Source organism: Triplophysa dalaica, chromosome 19, assembly GCF_015846415.1.
Source record: "Triplophysa dalaica isolate WHDGS20190420 chromosome 19, ASM1584641v1, whole genome shotgun sequence".
Classification (NCBI taxonomy): domain Eukaryota; kingdom Metazoa; phylum Chordata; class Actinopteri; order Cypriniformes; family Nemacheilidae; genus Triplophysa; species Triplophysa dalaica.
In genome coordinates, this window is record NC_079560.1 from 7,165,902 (window position 1) to 7,187,631 (window position 21,730).

At 40.7% G+C, this 21,730-nt stretch overlaps 1 protein-coding gene across 1 annotated transcript in view; it reads right to left on the reverse strand.

Annotated features, from left to right (window-relative positions):
* Positions 1-222: 222 nt before the first annotated feature.
* The window catches only part of si:dkey-112m2.1 (transmembrane protein 132C), a 103,839-nt gene continuing 82,331 nt past the window's right edge, over positions 223-21,730 (reverse strand). Inside the window, exons 5-9 of the mRNA XM_056731208.1 lie at positions 13,646-13,789; positions 8,797-9,005; positions 6,041-6,314; positions 4,074-4,265; positions 223-3,075 (exon numbers count right to left, since the gene is read on the reverse strand). Coding sequence (XP_056587186.1) covers positions 1,996-3,075; positions 4,074-4,265; positions 6,041-6,314; positions 8,797-9,005; positions 13,646-13,789 — 1,899 coding nt within the window. The 3' untranslated portion in view covers positions 223-1,995. The remainder of the gene's footprint in view (positions 3,076-4,073; positions 4,266-6,040; positions 6,315-8,796; positions 9,006-13,645; positions 13,790-21,730) is intronic.

The following is a 21,730-nucleotide window of genomic DNA, read 5'->3' on the forward strand; positions in this document are numbered from 1 at the left end:
CACTGATGCCACCGCCACAACACTTCTCAATACAGACGGCGCTTAACTGCAGTTAAATGTTGTAAAATTACAGTCGGCTTTGAACGCACAAGCACACACTTTTCAAGCACAACATTGGCCCTGTAGCCAGGGTTAAGTCGCAACATATGTATTTGCACACAGTAATAGAGCACAGCAGTAACGCATGTGACCTTTATTCGGAGTCTCGGGTCAGGAGCCTGTCAAGGGAAATGACCATCAAAATCTACATGTCCTCTTTGAGGCAACAGGGGTTAGAAATGAGCGCCATCAACTGGTGAAAAGTGGAAAGGCAGGATGTGACGGTTTGTTTAATATGCAAATTGAAAATCCAATCGTTATGGATAAATCAAAATATCTTAATGTAGACAAAAATGAAATAGGCAGTGCTTTAACGAATAAAGTGGACAAGATAACAAAGATGAAAATAAACATCTAAAAGAAATGTAACGGTGACAAAAAAAAAATATCACAGCGCATGAGGGAAAATTGAACTAAAGATCCAATCACAATGGGGTTTGATCACCAACATTGAGTTATCAATTCTCAATCAACAGATGAATAACAAAATTGAATAAACAACAACAAGAAAATCAATATACGAAGTTTGCTTACATTGGCTGAGCTGTCAAGTATGTACAATTATTCTGGGTTTTACATTAAACAAAATACAGGACAAACAGGGAACAGCAAAGAATGATACAATTTGTCTAATCAATACAGTTTTAAAGAAGACACTGGATGACAATGTGATTTTGTCACCCAACACATTTGAAGAATAAGTTGCCCCTTATTTTGGAATGAGAACAGAACATCTCTGACTACAGAATAACAGTGACTAATACAGAATGAATGATGTCTTGGACCAATCGATTTATTCATATAGAAAATGTTCTCTGGTTGTCTTGACCAAGTAATGTACGACTGACTGGTGGTTTCATCACATTACCTGAGGATAACATGCCGAACGAATCCAATCTAAATAACCTAAGCATTACGTCATGGGGACAGTCAATTAAGTCAATCAGATTTGACCTGTAATAGTGTGCGCTACATCTGCTCTGAATGTATTCTTCGCCTGGATGAAAACCAAACCAAAAAGACGAACAAAAGCAAAACGAAGAAGTTTGACAAAGAGGCAATGCACAGCTAAAGCGCACATACAAAAGCAATTGGAGTGCATACCATCTATCATTCTAATACTGTAAACAACATATTATACAATATTGATAACACTACCTACAACAATACAATTTGCTCAACGGCTTGTGGAGGGTCGTTTGTCTGCCTGTTTCCCAGAAGTCTTCGGCTCTATATACACCATCATTCACACTGTTGGTGGAAAAAGTTTCAAAATAGACATTTGTGTCCTTGAATCTTCACATGCATTTACATATGGGAGTTAGTCTTTGGAGAAATACGATAGACAGATGGACAGGAAGGGAGATGTATAAAAATATGTAAAACCTTACAAAATGTGTTCTCACATCATCCGAGCCAGTCGATGTTCAATTCGTTGAAACTCTACAGTTTCCAGCCCACTACTGATATGTTTAAAGGCTGTATTAACTCTTCGTTGTTCTTTGTCATCCACTCACAATAAAGTACCACATCAAGCCAACTGTGTTAACCTAGGCTTCAAACGAAAACAAAAAGCAAGTATTATTTTATAGAAATGGAATATTCTCTTCTGCAAACCGAAAATATAGACATCTCGATTGAAACATATCTCATATTCCAATGTTCTCATGGTTTCATAGCCATCCCTGTTTTACTGCTATCCTGATGATAAACCCTCATGACAGTTGCCATGGAAACAAGACCAGATGAACGGCTTGTCTTTTCATGGTGAGATGTGGGTCTGTCTGAGTGCAGTAGAGTCAGGCCAACACCCACCATACCACCTTACCCGGAAGGCATATGGGTGAGCTACGCTTGTCCAAAAAAAGACGTAATAAATAAATAACTACAACCCCACTATGCCATGTTTTTAGTTGCGTTTTCGTTTAACCTTTCCATGTAATTTCGGAGCTCTTTGGAGTCCCCGAGCTCAATATCTGGGCAAACCCATTTGATGTCGTTCTGACCAATGAGGAGCGGGCTTATGGACGGACAGCCGTTGCTGGGTTTGCTGTGGCTAAACGTGGTAAACTTCACCCGTTTCCTTTTGGTGGTGGGGGAGTTCATCGGCTCGCCCTTGTGATCCCTTCCAGCACACCCAGAGTCAGACACGGACCTGTGCACCTGTCCTTGCACGCTCTTCTGAGCCGAAAGTCCGTTGAGAAGCTGGCTGCCCTCTTCCAGTCCCAGCCCGGAATCCATTGTGCCACCTAGTTCCTCTTGGTCCAGACACAACCCCGCTTGGCTTTCCAACAGCTCAGCATCATGGCCTAACCAAACCCAGTCATGTGCATGAGCCATGGTCTCCTGGCCCTCCAATGGGAGCTGCTTGTTGCGGTACTTAAGCGCATATGACACACAATTGATTAGAAATACAAGGATGGCCAGGCAGAAGACCCCTAGGAGGGCATACATGCCTATCTCAAGGTCGGTGAGGCCACGGCGGGTCTGTAGCAGGTCATCCTCCATGTTATGTCCTGGGGGAAGGTCTGCCTGTGCCGGGAACTCTGAGAAATCAACAGGAGTATCACCAGCGGCTTTTCCCGGAATACCGGTCTTAGTAGTGGTAGCTCCTCTGCTCATTATTCCAGCATCCATATCGGAAATAGATACTCCATAATATGGGGCGTTAGGCCTGTATCTCCTGGCACTGTTTTCACGGCCGAACTTCACGTGGACGATCGCGTTGCCTGCAGCCAAAGCCGTGTGCCGTTTGGTTTTCAAGCAGGATTCAGGTCCGTACATCTCCAACCGCACCAGCATGCCTTGCCCTTCACCCTTAGCCACCACTATCGGCCTCCAGCTGGCGTCTTTTCTCACTGACACCACCTGGTCGTCCAGCGAGGTCGCCGTTAGGACAAACTGAGCAGGGTTGTACAGGTCAAGGGGGGTCATGGAGCCGTCGCTGAACTGAAGCCAAGCGCTGACAAGAGACTCCTGAAGGCGGAAAGAGAAACACAATATGAGTCTCCCGAACGTCTGCCGCAGATGCTCTTACCAATGCTAATATTCATTGAAATGCGTTTCTACGATTTGCAAATAACCAATGATGGAGAGTTCAAATGCTTTTAAGTCACAGACGACTCATTTCAAGAAGCACAGACGCACTGATCAGCAGGAGATCCATCCAATCTGCTCGTTTAATGTCTATTAACATGGGGAAGAGAGGAAACCCCTGCCGATGTAAAGGATTAGGGAAATCAGACTAATCAGAAAGGGTTGTAAATGTGACATGACTCAGAAGAAGTGGGCAGTCCTGAGCAGCATGATTCACTAGAGAACCGAAGCTCCTCATCAAAATGCTTTTCAAGTTAACTGACTTTGACGACTCTGATTATGGTGATTGCACCTGCTTGTGGACAAAACTCCACTAACCAAGAGCTCCTTTCTGGGAAACACACATGGTATGTGATCCGAGGACCAGCATAGAATTTGCAATTCAAGTGGTCATACAATTAGGACTTTTTGAGGTTTGTTGGGCGCCCACTGTCAGGATTGCATCAAAGCAGACCTAAACTTTATTTTTGACATGAGTGTTTTTTTCATAATCTAGTTAATTTCATATGAATTATTTTCATAAAATTTACATTTAAAAAATGTTAAATTATTTACACCAATTATAGTTGTTGTGTAAATGCATGTCACCTCTGAGCAGCATTAAACTGTGGGTGTCAATAGGTTCATCAATATTTACACAGTACGATTTTCTGCTACTTTGAAACAATTGTGAAAATGTTTTGGTAGCTAAATTGTTAGTGAATTGCATTAGCATCCCAAAGTTTATTGGTTTGATTCCCAAGGAACGCACATACTGTTGAACAATAATGTACACCACTTTGCATATACACTTAAGTGTAAACTTTGAAGAAAAATCAAAATTACAAATAAGTCAGGTGTTAAGTAACTAATTTAGTTTATATTTAATAAGATTGGACCTGGTTTGGGTTGTGCATGGTCTCCTGTGTGGTAGCCGTGGCGACGATGGCTCTGTTGCTTCCAGGGCTGAGCTGGAGGTTCAGCGAAAGACCGGAGACCAGCTGCACCCCCAACTCTGTAATACTGACTTTATCATCCACAACTCGGATCATCCTCTCACCCAGAACTAAGTCTGACAAAGGGGACATCACCTGCATAAAAAATATTCAAGACATGCTTCTTTTACATTGAACAAATCACAAAAAAGCAAACATTTTTTTTATAAACTAAGCGACAGGATAAAAATGAGTGCTGCAGTTTCAGACGTCTAAGTGATACCTTTCCGCCCTCCTCCAAATGCCAATACTTGATGCACAGGTATGGAAATGGCTTTCGATACTGAATGTAATGTGAAGACTTCCTATCGGGATTAATTAACAGCAAAGCAGCCGCTTCCATATTTCTGCATTCATTGTGTTATAATGAAGTGTCAGAAGCCATTTACTTCCTATCTGCAAGTAGGACTTCCACTGTCACCAGTGTGCATGGCTCATACTTCCAACTAACCATCATTTGCACACTGTCTAAAAGTCTACAGGCAATAGTTTGTCAATCTAAAATCTAGCCATGCCAGGACAAAAATATATTCTTATTCAGATTTTAGATTCGTCTTTTATTCCAAACTCATAATTTGCCTTTTGAAGTGATAGATTTATTAATAAGACATAAAATAAAAATTAGCAGGGGCATTGCCTCCGGCGTACCTAATATTGCGTAAGATTCCGTCCCAGTGCTCCAGTATTATAAATAGAGCTTTAGCATAAAAATTGCTTGCTATTCTTCAAAGCTGCAATATGTTACTTTTATAGTGATAAATTGTAAAACAAAAATGACTTATTGAAAAGTAGATTAAGATCAGCGTTCAAAACGGTCTCCTTAACTTACCCAAATTCACAATTCTGAGTTATAATAATGCTTACTTAATGAAGCTAAGCAGTCCGGTATATATTCATAGGAAACGGAAGTTTGACTTCAAGTCACATCAAAATAAGTACGTAAAGTAACTTGCAATTGTACGTTTAGAATAGAGATGGCGATAAAAAGGCAAAAGTTGCAGATTACGCTGTTGACAAATCTATTCATCCAAATGGTCTACTTTTGGACAGAAACTAATTCTTGGTATTTTGAGACCACCGTTAATGTTCCCTATTCTAATATAGATTACTTTTAATGACTTAAAAACTAAGACAGGCCTCTTTTGAAGTGTATGAGGAAGGCATAATGATGAGTAATTTGGCCGTGGGTAAGTGGTTCAAGGATAGATCCATCTAATAGCTTCAATGGTGTTTGATATCAGGGAGTGGATGAAGCAGCACTGGTTTTCATGCTCTCTACGCGTTCCATCCCAGCCATTATTGGCGTTCTTATCTGATTTTAATTTTCAGCAAATGGATAAAATCGAAGCTCTTTTCACCTGTGCCTGAGGCTCAACGCATTATTGTTGCGTAGGTGTATAAATATGCGTCTATCCGGCTGGATGTATACATGCGTGTTTCGTCTATGTTGTGTGGTTGTCACAGATAAAGGAGAATATCAATGAAATGTTCTTTAAAGGAGATTACTGTTTGTCACGAGAACAGTCTGATGTGCATCTGCAAATGCATTACAGGAGAACTGTGATGGATGTTGTTCTGTCTCATTGGCCTGACAGCATACACGTGTCACATGACAGCTCGGACTGACTCGCCTCTCATCCGCACAAACACAGACAAATGACAGCCTGGATTTTTCAATAAAAACAAGGCTTATACACATAGGGGAGCTGTAGCTTAGTCAGCTGTAACTATCAGTTGTAATCTTGAGCAGCTGTTTTTTACCCTCGTTTTAGGTAATTGTACAATCGTCTTTGTTTTCATGCTGCATGAGGGACCACTTTTTTACATTTTGGAACAAAATTTATATACATTTTTATATTCCTGTCTCTCACCTGGACTTTGGTGGTGCCGGCATTCAGGCCGATTAGGACATGTTCTTCCGAGAGCCTGGCCACACGGTCATCCACCAACTTCATTGAATCTCTGACCAGCTCCGTCACGTCCACCTGCCAATCACTACCCAGCAGGAAGTCCGGTTGGCCCTGCCATTCTTCTGGTTCAGCCTCAAAATGAGTAAGGACACGGACGGTGGTGCTTTGATACTGTGGACCACAACCCCGATCCTTCAAGGCTTTTTCGTCCATATTGTCCTCTCCAATCCCAAATCTGTAGTTACGGAAAACATGTTTAATTGACTCAAAGACTAAATTGCCTTAAAAGAGTTTACCGGAAATTGAAAACCCTGTCATCATTGACTCACCACCCTCTTGTCATGTTAAACCTGAATGACTTTCTTCTGCAAAACACAAAAGAAGTTCTTGAAGAATGCTGGTAAACCAAAACCATTGGTCCCCATTCACTTCTGTTGTATGGACCCAAGACCAATGCAAGTCAATGGGGACCAACAGTTTCTTCAGAATATCTTCAAAATATCTTCTTTTGTGTTCAGCAGAAGAAAGAAAGTCATACAGGTTTGAAATTACACAAGGGTGAGTAAATGATGACAAAATTTCCATTTTGGCATGAACTATCCCATTTAAAGTTAAACTGAAGTGAAAAATACTGTATTCTGTTTATATTCTATTGTATTGTGTTTTATTCTCCTCATATCTATAAAGAAGGCATGGCATTCAATCTCTTGTAAAAAGTGAGTCAATTGGACATCCTGTAAAACTGAACTCAGACTCACTGTCCTGATTCACATTTCTTTGATGCATTTTCTCTCCCCACACAAACAGCCCAGTGTCAGATGGATAGCGGGCCGCACTGACAGTGCCATTATTTTATTAGCCGTAGCCATCAGAAATAAAATAAAAAAACAACAGCAGTCGCAGGTTAACACGGTGAGTGTGACGGGTGGGGAGGCCACGCTCCTCTGCACTTCTACGCAACCACGGCGGACCGTCGCCAGAAACAGCGTGACATTTACAGAACACAGGTGTATAAACAGGCCAGGCGGTGGTCGGTTGAGGAATGTCAGGTCACTGAAGGTCTCGAGTGTAATGAGTTGAGTCTTACTACAGAAGCACAGGGTTTCAGCTCTCACAAAGGTAATCAAAACAATAGCTGAGACAGATAACACGACCACAGACCTCAAGGGCGTGTATGTTACAGTGTCTCATGGTGGCAGGGAGGGTCTGGAAACAACTCAAAAACGGCCCAGGAAGTACACTCATCCATCACCATACTGTACCATAAAACACACATACCTACTATTATATAGTACGATATATCATTTCGCTGATCTGTCACCGTGAGTATGATCTTTTTTTGAAGCTTTTTTGACAGTCATGCATTTGTCAGATGCTTTAATAAAAAACATTGATCTACCAGTTAAGCTTCCGAATTTCAATTTTTCAACAGCACTCACTCACTATGTGTATAACAGAATTTAACCTTGACAACCACACATTTCAGGTGACAATCAGAAACAACTTCCATCCACCTCAGCCGAAGTTTGACAATTTTTCTACCGCTCAATCCATCTGTCTTCCATCATTCCTGTGCACACATCATGCACAAGTCAACCCGGCAGGATTGATTCAAGTTGGAGAGTAATTAAAAATTATCTTCTTGGTATCCTCAGCGTACTGCAGCATTAACCTGTGGCACATCAGAGGCAGGTGCACCTGAAAAAAACGACCGTGTGGTAATTAAAAAGTCAGCGTCCGCATCCTCCCCTCACTACCATTGAGCGCTCCGGAGGAAGATCCGCCACACGGCTGCTGTTACAGGGGCACGACAGAGCATGGAAAATGACTGAGGGAAGGGCTGATAAAGATGAGGGAGACTGACACCGGTGAGGTGTGATATTGTGGATCAGACTCTTTAAAGGGATAGTTCACCAAGAACAAATTCTATCATCATTTATTTACCTATATGAGGTTTAAAACCTTTATGTAAGTCTGTTTGTGTGTAACACGCATAGAGATATTTTGAGAAATGTCTCAGTGGTTTTGTTTTAATAACGGAAGTCAATGGGGGACAGTGTAGTTTGGATAGAGACGATCTTCAAAATATATTTTTTCTGTTTTGCAGAAGTAAAGAATGTCCAACAGGTCATGAGGTGCATAAATGATGAACATATTTTCGTTTTTGAGTGAACTATCCCTTTAAAGACATGTTCAGCCGTGATGGGCAACAATAACATGCTGATCCCGGTTATGTAAAAATAAATGTTTTTTTTTATTTGCATGATGTATTTTGGCTGTTTAGGATCTTTTCTTCTCAGCCAAAGATTATAAAACATGTCAGCAACTTCATTTTTTAGCTATTTTCTACTCAATTTAAAGAGATCATATTTTTTTTGCAATATTTAATTAAGTTCATTTATGACAAGGGTAAACTTCTCTGTAACAGACTTATACGTATCTGCATCTGTGCTTTAAAAACAGCTATATGTAATACGTTCTATATGTTCATGTCATATTGGAATTAACTAAATAAGAGCCATTGCAAATGTGCTGACATTTGGCAGTTGAGTTCACGCTTTTAAAAGCATCTTTAATCATCTTGTTATCGTCAGAGTCAAGTCTTTTTTTACACTTATGAGAGTTCTCAAAGTTTCAAAAGTTACTTTTATCTTAAAAGATCAAGGAGAATACGAGTCTTGATTATACAACCCATTTAAAACAAAAACATCTCTAACCTCTGGCTGCCGGAATCTGCAGGAACCCTCCAACCCCTGATCTGACTGAGCTCCGGATCGGACATCTCGATCTGTAGAGGCAGCCGGGGCATCCAGACGCTGATCTCAAGCTGAGCGCTCAGGTAACTGTAGGTGAAGTTCAACATCATCCTCACTCTTCCACGCGTCTCCTTACCGTTGACATACACGTAATCGCATCTTTCGGACACCTGGGAAGCAGGAAAACAAATTAGACCGCAGACAAACAAAGCGCTTCGACAACATTTTGTTCAGAAGAGCTTCAAATGAGAGAAAATTGCTGCCTTGGCGTTCGTATCAATCTTCCTCTCCGTCCAATTTCCGCGACCATTTCAATATGCAAAAAAAGGAGGCCTGTGCTAATCAGCAAAATATACGCAAAAAACACTCCAGTCTTTGTGTTTACACGCCGGCGTTATTTACTTTCATTCTTCGCTATAATGAGGAATATGACAGTTCGGACCGGCTTTGACTGGACTATCCAAGTGTTTATTTCTAACTACAGTCCGTGAGGGAGAAGCGATTGATAATGAGAGTGTTTTGATGTCTGTATTTCTCAGTCTTTGGGGTTGAAAGGAGCTAGGCAGATGTTAGGGTAAAGAAAGACAGAGAACCCATCCATGCGGTCAAATCTTTTAATAGCAAAGCTTTTGAAGCGCCACTACACAGCTCTTGATAAGTGGCTGAGAAAACTGTATCTTAGCCAATCAGATTGAAGACTTCTTTAATAACCACTGAGCTTGATATGAGTTCAAAATCGTGATGACAAGAGTGTAAATTGCTCACAAGAACACATTTTCTGGATGCTTCGGCCTGCCATATTTTAATTAAAGAGTAGATTGAAGCTTTTCATCAGATTCACCTTTACTGCAGTAAGTATCTCAGAAATCAATTCCAGATTTTGTAAAACATTACCTAAATCAAGACACGGAAAATCTCAAAGGAATTTTAATTCCTGAAGAAATTTTACATCACTTATCCATGACATTCCCATCATTCCAGGCGAAGTCAATGGTGTATTTATATGAGATGTGATTAACTTTAGATTTTACTGCAGTACTTTCTAATAAAACAATTAGCTATCCGTTATACAGTGAGTACTGAAGCCTGTAAAATGAATAAACTATGTTGTCATAAAGGCTACAATATAATTCGGTGTGAACTCAAAACTCAAAACCCCCAGACCTTCATGACAAACTAAGCAAGAAGAATTTTCAAGTTTAAGCAAGAAACCTCAAACATGACACTATTTACTAAAACAAAGAGGTTATTCAACTATGTTACAGTTGCACAGGCAGAAAACCTTCAAAGTTCCTTAAAATCACATTTTTTTAAATATTTTGCCTACCCTGTACCTATTATATCAGTTAAATACCTGAAATATCCATTAAATTGACTGAATCTAAAGGGACCCATATAAAAGACATAAAGAAACAATATATTATGTTTTTATTAATTTGCTGTCATTATGTGCAGCAGAGTAAATCACATTTGGGTTTACTGTATGTGCGTTGCATGCAGATGGATTTCTGCTGCTTGCGAACAGACTATTTAGAAAAAAAGTGGATTACCATCGACCTGCCGCTCTGCTTCCACTCTCAACGCTGAAATGCGATGCAGCCGCACTCTTGTTCGAATCCAAGTTAAATCATCAACATTATCAGCAGGAAATGAAGGAAATATACACCGTAATCGGCTTAAAGGCATGCGCAGGTCACTTTAATTCCTCATCAAGTACGCGGCCGGGTCCGTGTTGCTTTCATATTCATGCGAACCCCGCCACAGTTCGAGAGCAACTGAACTCAGACCACCTCCTTCAGGTAGCCTCAGGTTCAGTAGCCAGGTGCGCACTCGGGCTCATTTGACAGCTTTCACATTAGCAATTTTTCATGCGAACCGCACCCCGTTCCGAAGTAAACTTCAAGTGTGAAACCGACCTCAAAGTGTATAAAGAGAATAGGTCAGTTTAACTGCCCCTTCCTATGAGTCTCTGTATGCATCATAATGAGTCTGATAGGGCATTAATCGGGAACATTACGACCACTGCAGAAACGAATACTTTCGCAGGAAGTCAAGACTCCCGCAGGGAAACGGGTTGGATAGTTAATGACGCATTCAGATCAGGAAACCGGACCACGCTGACTGACGTTAGTTCTGTCTCTCACCTCCTGTCTGAAGCTGACAGAGGTTATTACCACAGTTCATCTAGAGTATATCTAAACGTTCACCCTGAATGAAAAGGGGAATGAGTTTGTTCGCAGCTATAAAGGCGGCCATGCAAGGAACTTTCCAACTGTAGGTGTAAATATTTGTATGGCATCATGTGGCGATCAGAAATCTAAACATTAATATGATTAAAATGACTAGTGTTTTCCAGTAAACTATAGAGAATTTGAAGCTGACCTCACGCCCTATGTTGCCACCATCTTGGGAGGATCATATTCCACTGCTATTATTGTTTTGATATGTAGGCAACCATTACTTGTTTTGTTTGAAATATTGAGAAATCGAAAGTGAAAGAACCAGGGGGTTTTCCTGAACGACTCTCCGTAATGCTAAGCAGTATTTAACAAAGCAAGACCAACCTACCTGTTCCTAATCAAACAAGAAAAACAAAACACTGTGTTGAACGCACTTGCAGCGATCCTCCCAAGATGGCTTCACATTCTCTATAGCTTCAGTAATAAGCATACAGTCCTAATTAAAAGACTCGCTCTCTGACTTCCCCATCGTCTCCATATTTCTTCAATTTCCATCTCTGTCCTTTCCTTTCTCTCTCTCATTACTCTCTTTCTGTCCATCTCCTGTATCTGTCTGCGCGGAAGATCTGCTCATTTTTTGACTTGTCTAGACGTCTCGAAATCAAAAGACATCACAAAGAAATATTGCACATCAAAGTAACTGCTAAATGTCTTTCCATTGGGCCCTCTGTCTCGTCTGACAAATATAATATCAAGAAGAACTAATTGAAATGCCCTTAAGAAAGGAGGAAGGTAATTTGAACATTAAATTGGGCTGGTAAATTAAGGAAGTGCAGTTAAGGAGCCACAGATATTGAGATGTAACCCAATTATACTCCGATTAGGAGAAAGTGATGGGGATTGCTTCCCATGAAATATTGATAAAGATGATACAAACCGTCAATATAATGGTACAATCCAACAGCTTCTACAAATCCAAGAGACGAGTGTCTTTGTGTATGCGTCAGTGTGTGTGTGTGTGTGTGTGTAAATGTGTTTGTGCTATGTTGGGCATGTCTTCTCCAGAGGTCAATGATTCAGAGTGGGGTGTTCATCAGATAATTAAACCCAAAGGGAGCAAACACACATGTGCACGCAAACACACACGCGCATACACACACGCACACACACACGCGCGCGCACACACACACACACTTTACTGGATTTGTAATTTTCTTCCCGATGAAATGCTCTCATATTTTGTTCCCAAATGGCAGGGAGAAGCGAAAGGCACACGCTTGGAAAATTGTTCGTGAAAAGACAGCATTTAACTTTCCTTTGATTTTCCGCTTCGGGGTTGACAACTGAAAATAGACATTCCGTCAGACTTGTTAGAGATGAAATGTACAGTGATGTATCATTATTTAATGCACTTGCTGCCTTAATAGACAATATGTGCTTTCCAACTGTTCTTGACTATGCCTGTGGTTACTGAATTCTCTCAAGCGTCTGCAAGTTCTTTTAGATAGCATGGATTTTTAAGGGAAAGGTATCAAAATGTAGGTTGTGCTTGACAACAAATCACACCACATGATTCATTAATCGTTATTAGAGTATGAAGGAGGTTGGGGCTAGTTGTCACAGTGGAACTGTCACATTTGATCAACTTTTAAATCAAAAGACAAAAATAGGTTTATGAAATATGACAATTTTCTATATTATGAAAAGGTTTTGCATTCTATTTGTTAACATCCTACTTTTTGTAATGTTTTTAAGTAAACAAATAAAAACTCACTGTCAAGAAATGCCTATTTAATGAAGGAAGGCGGTTGTATTCCTCAGGGGAACAATAGTGTTCGAAAATGTTTTCAAGTTGTCCCTTCTCTTTCTAAATTTAATATTATAATATATTTTTAAATATCAAATTATAATACTGTTGACTAAAGCCTATTTTATATTTCTATGCATAACCATTTACAGTTTATAATTTTCTGTGTTTTATATTGTTTTTCTGTTAATGATTTGCTAAAAAGCCTAGTATATAATTCTTAACGGCAGGTTCCATTATGACAACTTAACCCCCTCTTAACTATTATTGAACAAATATAAAGTCAGAAACTGACTTTAACTCATTCCCCGCCAGCCTTTTTAAAAAAAAGTTGCCAGTCTACGCCAGCGTATTTTTACATTTTCACTCAACTTTAATGGCTCACAGTAAATTTTCTGTAAAGAATATATGGACAAACAATATGTCAAATGAAAGAACAGAGTCTCAGCTTTTAAACAAAAGAAATCGTATTTTCTATCTTCATTTCTTCGTTTTTTGTCACTTTGATTAAACAGCTAAAGAGATAATGAAAGTTTTTTGTCAAAGATTCCGCCCAGATTCCACTCAGAACAATCATTAAAAACCTATAAAACATATACGTTCTAGGTTCTGGGATTCTGTACTTTTTCCCAAAGGTGTGTAATACCGCCACCTGCTGTAAAACAATACAAACACTGATTGGCGTAATAACTCGTCTTTGGCTGGGAACCGTTTTTTTTTAATGACGAGATAACTCGTCAATGGCGGTGAAAGGGTTAAAAAGTGAAACCACCCTGAGACACATTTACTGGAGTGAAAAGTGCGAAAACTACCGCAAACCCACCTTTACTACATCTTCATCGGTCGAGCGACACTCCACCGATTCGGTCACGTCAGTCACGGTACCCTCTGTTCCTACAGTGACCACCTTCACCGGCATGGCAACGGTCTTTCCCGTGAGCACTGCAGTGTTGAGAATTTCTGTTTCCTGCATGGAGAGGGCAGATCAATCAGATGGTATTAACTCTGGATAATTCACCCATCATTATTCACGATAATTCGTCATTCTGTCAGCTCCAGCTCTTCAGAGCCAACAATCAGTCACGCTATTAACCCAGTGAGTCATATCATTCAATTAGAGTCATCAGCTCTGGAGAGTCTCAGAGTGAGATGGAGAGGTCTGTTTAGAAGCAAACAACACATCCTGTTTCTATGAAACAGATCAACAAGTAGAAGGTTCGCCGTATCAAAGCCACTTGAAAAAAAGAAAAAAAATCTACATATTTTTGCACACGCGTGCAAAACCAGCTGGTGTTATACTGCTGCAAGGTGTTTTGAGTGCTGTGCAGTTGTGATTTTAAGCGTGTTGCTACTGTGTAATGTTTTCTGGTGGTTGCTAGGACGTTGCTAAATGGTTTTCAAGGTCTTTATCTAAATTCCAATGTCTTTTTTTGCGTTTTTCTTTGTTTTCCAAGCAAAAAAATTTGTCATATCACTTATGCACATCTTAAAGAGCTCGATAACATTAAAACTGAAGTTGAATACTCAAGACCTTAGGTAAACTGTAAGCAACAGAAAGTGCTGCATGCCTTAAGAAGCCCCATTAATAATACAAAATTATCCAAAATGATTATATTATTAATTACTGTGAAATTATCCTGGAAAATTCTTAATAAAGATAAATGTCATGTATAAGGCACGATTCACATTTCGCGTCTAAAACTGCCGGAAAACGTGAGGTGCACTGTGTTCTCCTTTTTTTCCAAAGGACCTGGACTTTGCGCTCTCCTGGCGTTTGTTGTCGTTAAGCAACCATGGGCCACTATAGCTGTTGAGACGAGGAGGTAAAAACAAAGGAAATATGGATTATATGCACTGAAAATACGTTGTAAAAACGTTATGCTGTGATCATTTTTGTCTCCATTTTCATTGAGCTTGTCTATATTGGCTAGTTGTTAATTGTCACATGACCTGCAGAGCGCTTGCGTCTTTCTGAAAAGTTGAGATTTTTTCCTCTCTATGCAGCGCCGACGCTCATGAAAAACGAGTGCGTCATACGCGCGTCGTGACCACGTCGCCCCCTATTTAAAACATTTAAAATAACGAATATGCATGCGGAAAAGACGCGAAATGTGAATCGGGCCTAAAACATCATAAGCAGATCTTATTTTGACAGGAATATCTCACAATTACCGAGAAATGTCAGCTATGGTCACCGTTTCTGCGAATCTCCTCAGTCTTTGTCTTATCTAAAATACGTGTGTGTGTTCAATCTGCAGTTCAAACAAAGCAACGGCTGGATAATTAGATGATTTAAGGCTGTTCTTCCGTCTGGCTGGTGCCACAGGTGAGGAGACAGCACACAGGTGAGGAGACAGCACACAGCTGCCAGCATCACAGGCCACACAGCACTTTGAAACAGATAAATAAAGAAACCCTCCACAAAATCTTTTGTTCTTCATCATACAGCATTTTGTCACTGCTCTTTGGTGCTCCAGTTCAGAAAAAACAGATAACATTATTTAATACTTAGCTGTGGATAATGACATTTCAAGCTTGTTAATAAGACTAAGGGGCTCTATTCTTAATTTTTTTCTTCAGGCAGATCCCACTTATGCTCCACTTGGCTGCTGATTCTTATTTCAATCGTCTTCACTTTATTGTGCAACCATCATGAGAATAAACAAACCACTCGCTATCCCTTTGCGCGTTTAAGCTGATCATTATTTTCTATCGAACGCAGGCCACGCTGCCTGCTTATGCAATGGAATTTAAATATGCCTTTTCCTTTGATTTCAAAATTATGTAAATGCACAATACGAACGTAGTCTGAGGAGGTATTCAAACGTTGCGGCGAGACATTTTGACAGGGAGTTATCGCCCGTGTTTGATTTGCTGTCAAAACATTAATTTATCAAGACCAGGAAAATGACTCTGATAAATATTCCACATGATGGAACGGCTGAAGTGTTTACTATTCTCTCTCTCGCTCGCTCACTCCCAGCTCGAATGAATTCAAAGAACTCGGCGACGCCGTTCGGCAGACAAGGTGCTTTCAAACGTCTTTCAATGTGTCCATTCACCGCCTGCTAAAACCGAACAATGTAATTTTCAGTCAAGCCTGGAGATTAGGCACTGAATTAAAATCAGAATTCTGGAGTAAAACAGTGGAAAGGCTCTCAGTGTGTTCCCGCAGTTTTTGTGAGGTGAGATTTACAGACAAAAACACAGCTGAGGTGACTTCAGGGAGGAGGATTTTAAACAACCACACGGGTCAATTGCATTGGCCCTTGAGATATATGCTCGGGGCCATCTGCTGACTCGCATGACAAAACCACACACTCACAAAAAGAAGTGAATATTTCTGCTCAGTCTTCTTTGAGAAGGGTTTCAGGGCAGTCCTGCATCACTAAACATAGTAAAGGGTGCCATCATTTTTTTTTATATAGCCAGTTTTACTATAGTTTCACTATTACTATGTTTTGATCTTATGCTACAGATACATTATTTAGTGTGATCCAGTTTCGAATGATAAAACTAAATTTTTCAAGTAATAGCAAAAAATCTGCTTGTTTAAATAAAATAAACTTTATAAACTTGTTTATCCAACTAATTAATAGTACAATAATGTCAATGTTGGGTAAGTTACTCTGAAAAAGTAATTAATTATTAGTTACTGATTACATATTTAACAGTGTAATGAGATTACAGGACAAATGATTTTCTCCAAAAAGTATTTCATTACATATAACTAATTTCTTTCTATATCCTACATACACCTTGATAAGTTAAGTGATTTAAGGATGAACACGAAATGGCCCTTTTCATTCATTTAAATAATTCATATAAAATGAGCTATGACGCGGATCGGCGGCAATCAATCAGAACGTAGAAGTCTAAGCTTGAGAGGATTCCAGACGATGCAGCCCTGTAAATTGTGGTTCCGAACACATTTGTTCCCAAGCAAAATGGAGGAGAGGCTGATTATTGCTGTGGCGGGTTTCCCAATCATATACGACGCGTCCCTGTTTGCGTACAGGGACATATATAAATAAAAATGATGTGTGGACAAAGGTGTCTGACATTGTTTGTGTTCCTGGTGAGTTGCCGACGATGTGCATAAACGTTATCCATTTTCTATAAATAAGCGGGAATTTCATGCTTACTTTAGCACCAGAGCATGCACAACAGTGTTACATTTACAGATATGCATTTGGCAGATGCTTTTATCCAAAGCGACTTACATTGCTATATCATATACATTTATACATAAGTATGTGCAATCCCCTGGGATCGAACCCACAACCTTGCTCTTACCACTGAGCTACAGGACAGCAACTGCAATTTCTTGTGGTCAGTCTGCCAAGATCAACAAGCTTGTTTGCTTTGCGGCCCCTTTTTAAAGAGCGTCAGCGCCCTGTTGGCAGGGCGACCAAATTTTTGACGTTCTCGACGGCCGGTTTGCCCCTAGTTCTTCTACTGATTACCCAAAATAATACTGGCTAGACATATTTTTTACTTGCTATCTAATGTAATTTTCTTCTTTATTTTGCTTGTTTTAAGAAAGAATCTACAAGGACTCGATTCTTTGTGGAGGTCTACCGGAAGTTCATTTTGGGCCACAAAAGCGTTCATGCACTGTAATCTTTATTTATTTGTTGCTGTAAAACCATCTATAATAAAAGTATCTGTAATGAATGTTGGTGAATTGGGAAATACATTTAAAAACGGATCATACAACTTCTTAAAAAATCAGAGAGCATTTCTATGTCTAAAACATTGTGCTTTGAGCCCTGGAATTGCCAACCAAGTTATTATGCAGCGCAACGCTACAGGCACAATCTCCTCACCCATCTGGCCTTGGGTGGAAAATGAAGGAAGATTTACTTTGACAGTACTGATGTGGGTGGCACGTGGATGAGCAGAACTAATATGCAAGTAAAGCTATACCCAGTCCGCTCTGGTCTCTGTTTTCCCTTCCCCCAACAGCATCTTTGGAGCTCCAATGGGCCTCAGTTCATGAAGGGGGGTCCTAAATCCAAACTCCATGTGTTATTTATGCAGTCTTGTCGGTCAGGAGTCTGGTGATTGGTAAACCTTGTTTCCTGGACTGCTGGCTGATTAGCGTAAGCTATGCGTGGATGCTGGTTTATAGAACAGGCTCGGCTGACTTACGCAATACCAGAGCCCGGCCCTGCGGGAGGGCGCTGCTACAACAACACACACACGCCATGGAATGGTCCCGCACGGACCCCTGCTATCTTGAAAGAAAAGAGAAAGAGATAAATCGATAAGGCCATTATACCTTTTGGTTTTAAAGAAGCAAACGAAGGGTTAATATACGCATGTGATTGGTTCGGTTAGTCTCGCACCTGGGGCCCGATGCTCAAAGACAGCGAGTGGTGAATGCATCGGCACCCTGATGCCTCAGTCACGCTCTTACAGAGACATCGATCATCGCCTGTGTTTCTTTTCAGGACTGCAGGATCTCCCAGCTCTTCAGCAGTAGTGGCTGCAGCGTTCATGCCTCTCAAAGTCTTGCTGACAAAGCCTCTGATAAAATAGCACAACAGCGGAGACAAACAGGGAGCAAAGAGGAAGATGGCTATTGATTTCGGTAATAGCGCAGAGAGATGCAGGGAACGCTTAGCTGCCGTCAGGCACATTACAGACATCGGGTCAGCTAAACGCTGCTCACCACGAGGATGATCACAATTGTGTGTTACCGGTACTGCATCAACCAATAATTCAGGGCTCTTCAAAGCAAGCACTTTCAGGAATTGCCGTAAAAGCTCTTTTATGTTTTAATGGTGTGTGGACCAGATGTGTGCTTAACCCTGAATTTGTCTCTATTGTTGCTGAAGAACTGAAATGGCTGTATTACATACATATCAAAGTCATAGAAGTCGTAGTATGGGTCTCTTTTAGCAATACAACCCCAGATCTACACACCTCTACTCATCTGCAAAGTATTTATAATAATAGTAATAATGTGTTAACCAAAAATAAGATAATAAAATAAAATAAAATACAGAGCAGGGTAGGGACTAAAGATGTTGTACAAGTAAAGAATGTGCAGGGTCTGGAAGATTTTTTAAAGATTAGTTGACAATGGCTCGAGAATCAAGGTTAATAAAGTCTATTTACTACAACTATTTAAACCTTCCTGTTAATTTAATTCAAATAAGTCATCTGCCAAAACATTATATGAAAAGCTTAAACTTTTTAGAAATATTATACAAATTTGAAATGTTGCCTATAATTTTATCGAAATAAGTTTATAAGTCACTAAAATAATTAACTGAAAATATTTTAGTTTATATTTTTTTTCAGAACAAAAATAACTAAGGGAGAGAGAGAGAGAGAGAGAGAGAGAGAGAGAGGGAGACTACATACACTGGATGCATCCGTCACTAAGACAAATTCCTTGTGTGTCCAAGCACACTTGACAATAAAGCTCTTTCTGATTGGGATTCAGTTATATAGGTAGACTAATGCTCTTGGACTCTCTCAGTCACATCCTCTCAAACGGACACCTTCTGAAAAACTCCACCACCTTCTAATGACTGCAAAAACTGCACTACTCAGATGCAATTACAGTCCAGAGTTCCCTCCTAATCTATGGCAGTAAAGTTCTATTTTTGTGTGAAAGATCCTATATGTGCAGGCCTTAAGGTGAGGGATAATGAATACATGGGCCATTTCAGATGAGTGTGATAAGCTGCCAGTGGTTGTGCATGCAGCCGTGGTAGAGAGAGAGAGAGAGAGAGCGGACTCGAGATGCTAGTGGTAATGAGGGAGCGTGTGGAGAGCACCATCGATCCCCACGGCTGCATGGCAGGGCGCAGGTTTACAGAGGCCAGCCGCCGTACAAAATAACATGGTCTGTCTGCATCTTAATTCCTCAGCAGTCACAAATCAACTTGCATTTCTTTCAGAAAACTACTTTCTTTTTTTCTCTCTCTCGTTTCTGCTTACCTGGTCCTGAATGTGTGGCACACAGTCCTTTGCCGCAGGGGGTTCTGGGAGGACATTTGCATCGACAGAAAATGAAACAATCATACAGAGAAAGTTAAATAAGGTGGCTCGCAACACTCTGTTAAACTGAGTAGCATATAGCTGAAATAACATTTCTTAGACATTGTCGTGACAGATTGTCAGGATCACAATGTAGCGGGATATATTTTTTTCTATCTGTCCGTCTGTCTATCTATCTAGTTTGTGACCAAAGTGTGCTACTTGAGTTATAGTGACACCACAAAAGTTAGACAAAAAAACACTAACAGTTCGCTTTGAATATTTGCCAGATTTGTGGCCTATGGCCTTTGAAGAACACAGGTGTGCAGGTACAGTACCCCAACCTGTAAGCACTTTACAGAGGGTGGTGTTTAAACAAACATGAATGAAGACAAACAGTACGCTTAGAACTGAGCAAGCCCAGAGGTAAAGCCACAGACACACACTGTAAGTCAAGGCAATGGCCAAGAGGCTATGAAGAGCAAAACAAAACAAACCCTTATGGAGGAAAAAAACAGGGTTTAAAGGGCGACTCTGACTTGGCAATTTGTTTGATTTTCCTTTATTCTCAACAAACTCTCTGCGCACTGGGAGGAAGACGGGACGCCAAACAAGAATGAGAGCCTTTTCAATAGACAAAAAGAAAACAAGCACAGCGGGGACCAAAATTTGCCTTCAAGAGGGCCGAACGGGCAATTACAAGACGCTTAAGCAAACTCGATTCAGAAGTTGTGAGGTAAAGAAAGACAAACACGCATTAGAGAGCGAGGGAGATTGCAAGAGCGAGAGATGCCGATGCATCCTAATGAGCCAGAACAGATTTCCTGCATTTTTGAGGGTATCATACACTGCCAAATCCTATTAGGGCATCTCCCCATTCAAAAAGTTGAAAGTGATGCGATTACATTGATCCCCTCCTGCTGTGTAACACAACAATCTGCTCTCCCAGCATTCCAAGAGAACTCAAGACAAATGTTTTCCGTCAGAGGGCCAGACAGCACAAGTGATTGGTGGCTTCTGCCTGTCTCGCGGCCGTGATTGTTGTGTGAAATGCACCGGCGAGAAATAAAAGGCATGGGGATGAGACTGGGATTTAGCTGAGGGTGGCTCGAGGCAGCCGGGCCTATTTTCAGAGCATTATTACATCATTCTCCGTCCCCACTACTGTATTCTACGTTTTGTTTACTGTAATGGGCTGAGACGGCACCCGTCAGCCTTTCCTTGCCCGGTCGTCCACAAATGCTTCGGCTGATGGTGGTTGTTTGGGCATCGTGCACGGACGGGGCCGTAGCGGCTGTCCTCTCTAATGAGGCCGGAGAGACAGCTGGCAGCCCGAAATTAGGCGGTGTCCGTGAGAGTGGAAAAAAGCTAATTCTAATGGAGAGGTGGCCCCCGATGGGACAGATTGGAGTATCTTGCCTTTGTTATCGTGTGCCATTGTTCCTGTCACACCAATCTGCACAGTTCTTCGGTTTCTCAACGTTAGACAGGAAGAGAAAGAGGGAACGAATAGCAGTGCTAGGGGTGATTAAAGCTACCGCCGACTCTGCTAGTGGTTTTAACAAAGTCTTGATTGGTTTTAACAAGGTGCGGTGGCGATGTCATTGTTATGGATAAGGGGAAAGGTTCGCCAGAGGGTACCTAGTATGCAATTAAGAATAAGGGTGTGATTATCATAGGTGTTGCTAGACGCTAGTTTTACATCTATGCCAACCTAAAAGCCCACAAGTATGGCTGTCTGCCCCCTTAAAAACCTATGGTTGTGAGATATCTCTGTATATTTGCACGTATGTTTGTGACGGATGGGCATGCTGTAAAAGACACATTGTTCAGAATGCTGCCAAGTACACTACTGCTGTCAATACACACTACATTATATGCCAGCATTACGGATAACCTTACAAACAAGAAG